General features: G+C 39.2%; 1 protein-coding gene across 1 annotated transcript; it reads left to right on the forward strand.

Annotated features, from left to right (window-relative positions):
• The first annotated feature begins 281 nt into the window (after nt 1–281).
• On the forward strand, nt 282–11,407 carry tmco1 (transmembrane and coiled-coil domains 1). The gene is made up of 7 exons (XM_034235639.1): nt 282–516; nt 1,413–1,490; nt 1,573–1,632; nt 1,764–1,810; nt 5,729–5,796; nt 5,980–6,124; nt 10,964–11,407. The coding sequence occupies exons 1-7, from the start codon at nt 447–449 to the stop codon at nt 11,060–11,062; spliced, it is 567 nt and encodes a 188-aa protein (XP_034091530.1). The 5' UTR covers nt 282–446; the 3' UTR covers nt 11,063–11,407.
• Nucleotides 11,408–11,619: the final 212 nt, after the last annotated feature.

Genomic DNA, 11,619 nt, shown 5'->3' on the forward strand with positions numbered 1-11,619 from the left:
TTTGTGTTATTGTGCCCTTATGCATATAACATTGTCATTTTCTTTGTTTAATTGTAGCCTACACCTAATTTGAGTTTGACCACATTTCAAATAAAAGCATTTATACTGATTTTTCGGTGCACATTTTCTTGCAATATACGTTAAACCAATCCACTGGCACGAAACCTCACAATAATACTGTGGCTAAATCAACACCTGTATGACAGTGTTTTATTGAGAATAAAATGTATATTGTTTTACCATAGCCTACCATAGATCAGTTGCACTCGGTAATCTGATTATTGTTGAGACCGGTGAACCGGAAGTACATCGTATGACCCCGTCTCTAATGCTGACAAGCCCTAAGAAACAAGTGTAATGTGCTCATGGTGTAGCCTCTAAGAGCATTAAGACTATTCTCTGTGCGGTAGGAAAAACGGAACATTTAACGGAGCGGTTACAGAAACATGAGCACAATGTTCGCCGACACTATCCTCATCGTGTTCATCTCCGTGTGTACGGCGCTGCTCGCCGAGGGTGAGTGAACCTGCTGACAGCCCGACGGGAAGCTTAGGCAGACCGCATGTTACTACCGTCAAGGAAACATATTAATACGTTATTTATATTAACCACTCTGGATTACACATAAAGGAAATATGGTTAACGTCATTACTATTGATGAATTGCTAGGTGTATCGCTTTTGAGATCTAGCAATGGGCTAGCTAGTTAACGAAGCTAATGCTTGACAAATCAGACAGCGTAACGAATACAACTTCCGGTAACATTTCATAATAAGAGTCTTTCGTGAAGCGTGTGAACCGCTTTTAGTAATGTTGGTTTAAAGTAGGCTTTATTTATTCCATATGATCAAGTTAAGTTTTTCTCTGCATTTGAACCATGCTATTTAAGTAAGATATCAATACAAATCTAAAGTATCTGTAGGCCTTTCTTATTTGACGTTCTCTTCAATACAGGAAAATCAAAGAATAACAATATTCCTTTAATTTTCACTTGCTGATTTTCCTGTGCATTTACTTTTTCTAAAGCATAATTTAAAAATGAATTAAGTTTAGCATCGGCATCTTAATTCTACTTTGACAGAAAACTGACAAACAAGAGGCTACAAAATGTGTTTACAGTTTGTATTACTATCCACTGCTTATTATGAATCTTTGTCCAATAAAACTGCTCAATTAAACACAAATAATACCTCCACCTAACTCTAGGGATGTGCAAATATATGCAAATCTTAATAACAGTGTTTTGTAGAATATTATGAACAGAGTTTATATAAATATATATAAATCTGAAATAAATGTGTTGATCATCATACAGCAATGGCTCTTGTTGTTTGATCCATTAAATAAAATGTCAGATACTGGAAATAGTGTTGTTATTATTTAATTCACATGTATTTTGATTTTCTCCTTAGGTATTACTTGGGTTCTAGTATATCGTACCGAAAAGTACAAGAGGTTAAAGGCTGAAGTGGAAAAACAAAGCAAAAAACGTAAGTGACATACTACTGTAATTGCTGCATGTATTGCTCTCCTGTAGATATTTTAATGCATTATCTTTTGCTTGTTTATTAGTTGAGAAGAAAAAGGAAACCATCACAGAATCTGCAGGACGTCAACAGAAGAAAAAAATTGGTAAGTTGCCAGTAAACAATTTGACTGTGTAATAAGTTGCGTTTAACCAATGGTTGATACATTTCAAATAAAAACACACTCTGCTCTTGAACTGGACACTGATGAGTGATCTATGACTCTGTGTATTACAGAAAGACAAGAAGAGAAGCTGAAGAACAACAACAGAGACTTGTCTATGGTGAGAGACAATTCATTTGTTTGACAGGGGGTCCGCGGGGTCTTAAAAAGTATTAAAAGTTGATAAATCAATTTAGCGAAAAATGAAGGCTATTCAAAAGTATTAAACGGCATTTTCCAAGGTATTACATTTTGTAGCTTGTTTTCAATTAGTATATAAAGTGTCCAAAGAGGTTGTGTTCTACAGTCTGCCTGAATGTAATCATTGCGTAGGTGTGTAGTGTGATTCTGTGAAGTTTATTTATGGCATCCCGTTGGGTTTGAAGTCATCTGAACAGGACATCGCACGCTCACTGCTTGATAGCGCGCAAAGGTCTGTTTACGCCGGTTGCTAAGCAACATCGTTATGGGGAAATGCAAGTCTGCGTCCAAATGGTTGGAAAATAAGGAGGAAGGACAATCAATACTGTATATAGTAAATGTGAGGTGAAGTGTGTTGCCAATGTAACCAGTTAAAACTCAAAGTGGCGATGAGGTCTTACAATGTATGGAAAGGGTCTTAAAAAAGGTCTTAAAAGGTTTACAATTTGACTTCAGGATTCCTGCATATGCCCTGGTTAGAGCTAAATCCATTTATTGTCCTATAAAGGAGCCCATATTGGGATTTTGGTTGTTTTGAATGTAGTTTAGATATATATATATATTAGTGCTGTCAAAATTATCGCGTTAACGGCGGTAATTAATTTTTTGAATTAATTGCGTTAAAAATATTTAACGCATTTAACGCATGTGCAGAATGGCCCGCCCCATACCAGTGGCAGCGCCAGAGTATGGCTGGGGTAGGCTACACCCATACCAAGAAATGGCTTAGCCCCACCATGAAAAATGATGTTAAGTAAGCAAAATAAAGTCTGCCAACTCGCGCGGAGTAAATTGCACAGACAGCAGTTAGTAAGATTGATTTCAGTAGCCACGGTTTTGAAAACTTTTGTCACGTAGTGATCGTCTTCTCAATAGAACATCTTTGATAACGGCGTGGTGTTGTTGCAGGAAGTCCCGACGGAGAATACTTTTGCTGTAGTACAGGGGTGCACATAACTGGTACGCAGGTTATGTGTGTAATCTGAAATGCGTACCGTCACTTGTGTCACAAAGCGCATTTGCGTACCGATGTACTTGTGAAGCTTTTCCAGAAGGCGGTTAGATCACCGGACGACAGAGTCGGTCTCCGTGTGCACAGACAGGGCTGCTGTTAACGTCGGTCTGTACAACGGAATTGTGCCAAAACTACGCCAACCGGCTGCGGAGGGAGACTCCCCCCCCTTCACTGGAGAACTGCACTAAAACAGCTGATCACAACGTTCACACTCTGTGGTCACGAAGTACTCCACTAGCCCCCCCCCCCCCCCCCCCTCTGTCGACTTTCCTGAAGTACTCCCCCGTTGATAGAAATCAACACATAATGAATTAAGTCCCCACGGTTTGATGATTGATAGGACTGTGGGTTGTCTTTCATTTTGACACGTAGAAAAACGTTATAATAAACATAGATACTGTATGTTAAATGGATATATCCGCCTTCTTTCATTTATCTTTCCATTCCCACAACAATATACATAAATAAATGGCATATTTTGGACATAGTTCGAATGGTGATTAATCATGATTAATTAATTTTTAAGCTGTGATTAATCTGATTAAAATTTGTAATCGTTTGACAGCCCTAATATATATATATTGATCAGCAGTTTTTTTGACATATTATATAGTATTACAGTTCACAATATTTATTCTACAGTATTTGATTTAGCATTCTGTTTTATCTTATTATATCTTATTTATTGATAGTTCTTTTTCGAGCAACTTACCTTAACCATTATGTCTATCACACTATTGTATTGTACTTTTTTGATGTCTTAAAGGGGACCTATTATGCAAAATGCACTTGTTGATGTCATACATAAATATGTGTCCCCGGTGTGTCGGGGAACTCACGCAGCGTCAGAAAATAAAACCCTCTCTCTTTTCCTCCGTACCCAAATCTCTAAAAACGGGGCTACAACGGAGCTGATCCAGATTTGCTTCCGATATGACGTAATAGCTGAAATGTAGGCTGGCTTTACACCCATGGCCCTATCAGAAACGTTGCTATCAGAAACAATACCCGACTGTTTTGGACGTAATATGGTCGGTGTTTACATTAGCATCACTAACACTCAGAGCTAACCTGTACTGGAGAGCGTGTGTGTGAAGAAGCAGGAAATAAAAAGGAACTCACCTTGTGGTATAACCGGCAAGAGAGAAAGCCTTTGAGCTCCATACTGTTTCAGAAAGAATCCTTGATAATCCATGATATGGCGTTTCATCACCGCAGAATCTGCCAGTAGAATCTCCCGCATGAGCTCAGCCCCCTCCTTTTTTGTAATCAATTTTTTAAAGCTTTATGCCCCAAATCAGCACTTTTGAAACAGGAAGTGAAATAGAGGAATATGAGGCATGGCTAGAATGGGTGATCTGTTTGGTATTTTGAGCAAAACACTTCATAGACATGTTTTTTTATATATTTTCATATATCTGAGAGCTATGCTATTGCCTAAAAATAGCATGATAGGTGACCTTTAAGTTTATTGTATCAGGGTGTCCGCGGGGTCTTAAAAAGTATTAAAAGTTGATAAATCAATTTAGTGAAAATTAAGGCTATTAAAAAGTATTAAACGGCATTTTCCAAGATATTAAGAAGGTCCACAGCAACGACAACATGAAACACCCTTTAATTTACTGAAACAACATATCGGGAAACCCCCTCAAGGTGGCCCCATGCAGAGCGTGCCATAAAATGCTGCTTCTTATTTTAAGTTTCGTTGCCTCGCTCCGCTCTGGGGGGGGGCGGCGATTATCTGCTGGTGGACTACCTGAGAGATATACAGCAGGAGAACACGCCGCGGAGAATAAACAGAGGGGCAACCATAACAACCATGCTCCAGGGTCTTCTTCGCTGCTTTTGGTGTATTTTGTGGTGGCAGCAGCGCCACTTACAGGCCTGGCATATGTACTACAGCGTTTCCAGCATTTCCAGCGGTCTAGTGTGAACGGACACGTTAATTAATCGAATGCGTGTGAACGGAATACTTTTTTGCGTTTGCGTATGCGTTTTACCCCTCGTGGGGCCGGGGTCTAAGCCAAACAATATCCGGTCACAGAGATCTGCTATTTTAAAGTAAGGTATATGGTACAGTAAGTATGGTATAGTAAGGTACATATCGACCCTAAATATAGTCTATATTAAGAATGAGAAAAGTCTTAACATATATATCGTTTTTTGTAAACATATGACAAATGTGTGAGGGTGATGACGTCAGAGCATCGTCCTATGTGCCGGGCTTAGCCCCGGACAGCCCCAGCCCAATTTAACCCCTGGGTATTTGTGAGGGAGCTCCTATATGGCATTACCCCGCTGAAGCTCACCAAAGTTTAATATATTTCATAGTTCAAAGTTTTGTCAATTGTTTTGTTTATTGGTCAAATACTGGTTTCTAATGGTTTCTGAGGAGTTTGACTGGAATGAAAGAGCACAGAGTACAGAAGCTACAAAGCAGCAAACTGCATTAAACCTGACCTTCACAGAGAGGTTGAAGTTCATGTGGAGAGGAGGCTTCAGTAGTCTGTCTGCACTCTGTTTAGTTGTGCTATCTTACAATCATTATAGTAAATGTGAGGTAAAGTGTGTCGCCAATGTAACCGGTTAGAACTCGAAGTTGCGATGAGGTCTTAAAATGTATGGAAAGGGTCTTAAAAAAGGTCTTAAAAGGTATTCAATTTGACTTCAGGATTCCTGCATATACCCTGTGTATGTTTCACTGTTAGAATAGCCTGACATTTCATTTTTAATCTTGATCTAGATTAACTTTTACATGATGAATAAAAAAAAATAGTATTGTAAAGTCAAATGTAATTTGTCAAATGTCCGTTTGTTTTGTAGGTGCGGATGAAGTCCATGTTTGCCATCGGCTTCTGCTTTACCGCTCTGATGGGAATGTTCAACTCCATGTAAGTGTAACATGTCATGATATGGGGTTAATGTAACATTAATGCCTTTTTGATTAAAAAAACGAAATAAAACAGAATTTTATATGGTGATAGCCTACATTTTTTTTATGCCAAAATTGTTCAATTTCTTCAAACATGCTCTTGAGCTCTAATCTTTTTTCTCCTCTTTTTTGTTTTGTTCAGCTTTGATGGGAGAGTAGTGGCCAAGTTGCCGTTCACGCCGCTGTCCTACATCCAGGGACTGTCGCACCGCAACCTGCTGGGCGAGGACTACACCGACTGCTCCTTCATCTTCCTCTACATCCTCTGCACCATGTCCATCAGACAGGTAATTGCTACACCTGGACAACATTTCTTTAGAGTGTAACAACGTCATTCGCATTTTTCAAATAAGTACGTAGCACTTTTAATGAGCAGCAGAAGGAGACTTCCAAACGCAGCCTTATGCTGCGTTCACACCGGACGCGATGCGAATATTTGCTTCGCTCTAATCGCTCGAGTTTCACCGTGGCTGCCAGCTGTGTTTACTCGCATCATTCAAACAAGACGCGCTGGCTCGGGAGCTAACTACAACAAAATGAACATATTTTACTGTGATTTAATTGTAATACACGTTTCTAAATGATGCCGACGTAACAACATACTGATACCGGTTAGTAAAAACCATGAATTAATGCTTGACAAGTCTGCAGACAGACGGCAGGCGAAAAACCTTTTAAAATGCTTGTTTTCTGAATGGAGATTGGGTCGACCAGGCTAAGCTAACGTTGTGCTCACTCCACACTCATAACAACGGCCTACAGACATAACTAAACCAGCGACTGTATTCTCCATGACACAGACAGCCTGTGATTTGTACTTGTTTAACTTTTGTCTAGTTTCTGAACAGATATGAGGAGCTGTGATCTCTGTGTGCTAACAGCTAATGGCTGATGTTTTCTGGTTGAACGTCAGTAACGGCAGGCTGAGATCCTCACCGCTGATTGGCTTCCACGAGAACGCGTCACGTGAATTTGACGCTCGAGTTGAAAAATGTAACTCTCGCGTTAGACGCGGCACAGTTCAATCGCCTGATTCGCGCCGCGTCCACCGCTTCATGCTCGCCGTCGGAGCGAATTCGCGTCTGTCCGCGTCTCTGCATTGACTTTACATGTAATCGCGCCGCCCCCAAACATCGCATTGCGTCCGGTGTGAACGCAGCATTAGGTGTGGGTGTTAATCCCCTTTTTAATAGCAGCTGGTGACACTAACCAGCTGGTACAGATCATCCAAACCTCATGATGATAAACCAGAGAAGAAAAAACAAGACCAATATCATATTCTGTCCTTGCAACAATCCACATAAGTGACCAACAGATTTACACATCAACAATAGTAGAAAATGCATGCGAGTACATTAGGGCTGAGCTCGACTAAAGAGTTCTCTAAATAATCAGCATCACACTACGCCTGGTTAGTGTGTAGGTCTCTTTCTAGTCACTTTGTAATCTAAGCACTACTGCTTTTAACAACTTTATGTTCTACACAGTAGGGCTGTGCGATTATGGCAAAAATCATAATCACGATTACATTGGTCAATAATTGATATCACGATTATTAGAAACGGTTATCCATTTACATTGAAAACATCCATTTATTGAAAAAAAAATGTGAACAATATTTGTAACAGTTGATTTCCCTGAACTTTAAGTATAATTCAACTGAAAAACCAATAAAAAAAAAGAATTAAAAGAATTAAAAATAATAATCGTTTTATTTCGATTACGTTGTTTTCATAATCGTTGCAAGTCAAAATCGATTTAAAATACGATTAATTGCACAGCCCTACTACACCGTACTCGCCATGAACTGCTTATTTCTCTGGCCTCAGCCTCCGATAAACCCTCTGACGTATTCAGTTCTTGGTTTTTGTCATTTTTTTTTTCCAAATGCGAACCAGAGAGAGCCGACCCCGCCAGGCGGAAACACGAGAAACTGGTTTGCAAAAGGGCACTAGCGCCTGGAACCCGTGTGGTGGGAGAGGGGTTTGTGACAGGGCTACCGGCCTGTCTTGAGTACTCCCCTGGCCAGCTGTGATGATCAGGGGTGGGAGGGGGGCAGGTAGTGGTCTGCTTCTACCAGTGGAAATGGAAAGTGTGTGAGTGGGGGGGTGTCCAGGCTGTCCATAAAAATGTTTTGTGTATGCATTCAATTGTATTTCTTAGGGAAGAAGGACATTCAGAAGCGGAAGGTCAGACTTAAATCAGAAATCAGTATCGGCCAACAATATTGCCCTTAGCGTATCAATCAATTAATAAACGTATAAATAAAGCCTGCACATCTTCCGGCGCAGACTGAAAACTCATCTCTTTCGACTCCACCTCGAGCGATAGAATTACTAACAAAGAACTGCTAACAGAGCACTTATATACTAATAAAGGACTGGCTTATCTATAGCCAGTTGAGTAGCACTTGAAATGTTTGGCTCTATGAAACCTGATGTACTTATATGATTCTGTTTTCTTCAAGGTTGTGTCTTCCTGGTCGAATGTACTTATTGTAAGTCGCTTTGGATAAAAGCTTCAGCTAAATGCAATGTAATGTAATGTATAAAACAACCATTATTATTCCTAGTGTAATACATCCAGGGGTAGACATTAAGGGTAAAATGCCACTGGCCCTCCGGGCCGGTGGAATTGTATTATCACTGGCCCCACCATTGTACTAACCACTGGCCCGGAGCATTCGTCCACCAAAAAGAAAATCGACTAATAATGAAGAAAATGAACACATTGTTGCAATAGTAATTTATGCTACATTACTACTTGTACTACAACATTTGAATCATTAGTTCTTCCTCATTTTCCTCAATTGTTCATATTTGGTTTATTAAAATAATGATATTGTGGTCATTGTTAAAACATTTCTGCTATTATTATGAGTATTATTATTTGTATAATGCACTTTCTGCCTTCCTGTCATTAGGAGTTAGACATGTAATGGCTATAGATTAGATTAGAACCTTCATTATCCTAAACTGCTGGGACATTTCGCCAATACCTTTTATATTGTCTACTCTTCACTTACTTGTCAGCATAGGTCGGCATTGATGTACAGAGCCGACAGAAGACCTTGTTTATATTGGCATCATATTGAGAGGTGCAGCCAGTGACGCATCCTAAAACCAGGAAGTAAGCTGCTGGTTCCCTCGACAAAAAGCAATGGGATTTCTCCACAGGGTTTTGGAAAATAGCTGGAAATAAGGTCTGTGGAAAACAAACCTGTTTGATAAATGGGTCATTCTACAGAAAAGGTGGAATCTGGGTGATACAAATCTGCTGAAATATATATTCCTTCTAAAAACATCTAAAACCTGTTAAATAGCAATAACTAACTCTTATCTTGATGAATCCACAACAATTAGAGCTTAAAGTATTTTTATTTTTTTAATAATTGTTATACTTTATACAAAGCTTATTTGTATAGGAATGTCACTGGTGTTACGTGTTACCAGGAAGAAGAGTAACACCAGTGACAATTTGGAGAAAACACTACCATTTTAACAAAATGGCTGCCATGTGTCAGACCAAATATGGCTTCAGTCAATATCAAAATCGTTTAACTCTTCAATACAATACATTTTCCCATTCAAAGGTTCACCCCTAGGGCTATGCAATGAGTAACACTAATGACAGACTTGAAAGACGCAAGTAAAATTTGAAGATAAAATGACACCTTTAACAAACAAAGTAAGAAGTATCTGACTTTCCTTATGTCTTTGTCCACTGCACTGCCTCAAATGATCTCTTGTTACAGGAGGCACTTCAAAGACAGTACATTATTTCAAAAATAAAAGCGTTTTGTGTAGCAGTAACACCAATGACGTAATTTATTTGATATTATTAATAATAATTTGCGGTTTTTTTTTACCATTTCAGTGTTATATGTAATGCTTGTAATGTTATGTAAATATAAATTAGATTTATTTATTGAAAAAAAAATCTTTTAAATTAAAACTATAGGCTCCACTTCCAAGGCAGTTCCTTGAACTTGGCATTTTAAATAAATTGCAATTTACGTATAAAACCATTTTTTATTTAGTACCATTGCAAAGACAATCTCTATTTATTCAACATATATAATGAATGTGAGTATTAGGTCAACGTCATGTATTTTGGTGTCTGCAAAAGTAAGTGACAGCACTTCCACCTTTTCTGTAGAATGACCCAAATGCACGTTTTGTTCAGCCGGATAATCTCCACATGTCTACCCTACTTTTATAATTTTCGAATCTTAAATCTAATCGATAGATTATAAAAGGGTTTTAGGATGCGTCACTGCACCACTAGAAGCCAACTCCATCGATCAAGCTGGCTGAAACGTTCACTCCCTCTTCTTCTCATGCTCCCTGTCACTCTCCTTTAACAACTCCGGTGACTTTCTTTTATTTGAAGATTGTTTTTTGCCCGGCTACCGCTGGTATTAAAAACATTTTGGCGAATGGTGAGGTGGCGTGATAGTCTGTAGTGAAGGAGCGCGGTCCCGCTCACGGGAGCCTGCTCGCGCTGCGCTCCTCAGCAAACAGCTGTTTGCTTTTCCTCCAACAACAACAACCGACTCACGGAACGCTATGTTGTAGCGTTGATAAACGAAACAATTTAACTAAATTGCTAGTCAAAATACCACAGGACATTTTTTTTAAAGCAATATTTTTAGTGGCCCGAGCGGGCAAGTGGAAAGTACGTTATGCTGGCCCGGGGTGTCTAAATAGTGCTTCCGGGCCAGCGGGCCATTTATAATGTCGAGCCCTGTGACATCCATTACATGCTTTGGGAAAGGACGGTCCCCTTTGTCATGCAGTTTGTGTCATTCCATTTTCTTACCAAAACAAGACCATAACCAACACCCCTAACCCATTCATGTGAATAAAACAAAAATAAGATATATATAGTTTCAATGTTTTTTCATATTGAAAACACATTCATGTTTAGTGAGTATCTATGGAAGCAGATTGAGTTGAAAATGTTTATGTTCACCACAATAAAGGAACATATCAGCCTGTGCAACAGAGAAATCCTTGATTTAGGTTTGAGTTTTTTGTGTTTACACACCTAGAAACTTCATCAGTGTCCAGAAAATAAATGTTTTCTCCTTTTTGAGAGTGTTGTGTTCTGTGTCCTCTCTCCAGAACATTCAGAAGATGCTCGGTCTCGCGCCCTCCAGAGCTGCAACCAAACAGGCCGGAGGCTTCCTGGGACCCCCCCCACAAGCAGCCAAGTTCTCCTAACCATCAGACGGGTCTCACGGTGCTGCTCCTGCAGACACGGCTCCCTCCTCAGAGCACAAGACAAACGGATTCTCGGTTGCAGCTACTGTTTCTCTGCCTTCTGTTGGATTCCTCATCCATGTTTTGTTTATTTAACTTTAACATAGTCTTACTTAGAAAATTAGTTCTTAATGATTACCAAAGGATACAAAAGTCTACCTTGTATTCAGCTCATGCCATATATTGTTTGGAGATTTTAATGATGAATTGGCACTGTAACATCTCATCCATTTATCAGTATTATTGTATGTCATTGTTGGTATCCTTATTTCTTACATAATAATAAAGTTTTATGATTACTCTTCAGTAGTGTTTTTCATTTCTTTAACAAATTCATCTATTTATCCCTGCTGACCACCAGTATTTTCTAAAGGAGCATACACCGATAATTGAACATCTACTATGGTGGGATTGGAGATATTAATATGCAGGATAAGCGTATGATAACTGACTGTTTTGTTCTTCCTGCAACATAATTGTGTTTTTCCATCATGGGTGATTTACAGGGGGAAATAAAT

This window comes from Gymnodraco acuticeps, unplaced genomic scaffold (assembly GCF_902827175.1).
Source record: "Gymnodraco acuticeps unplaced genomic scaffold, fGymAcu1.1, whole genome shotgun sequence".
NCBI lineage: Eukaryota > Metazoa > Chordata > Actinopteri > Perciformes > Bathydraconidae > Gymnodraco > Gymnodraco acuticeps.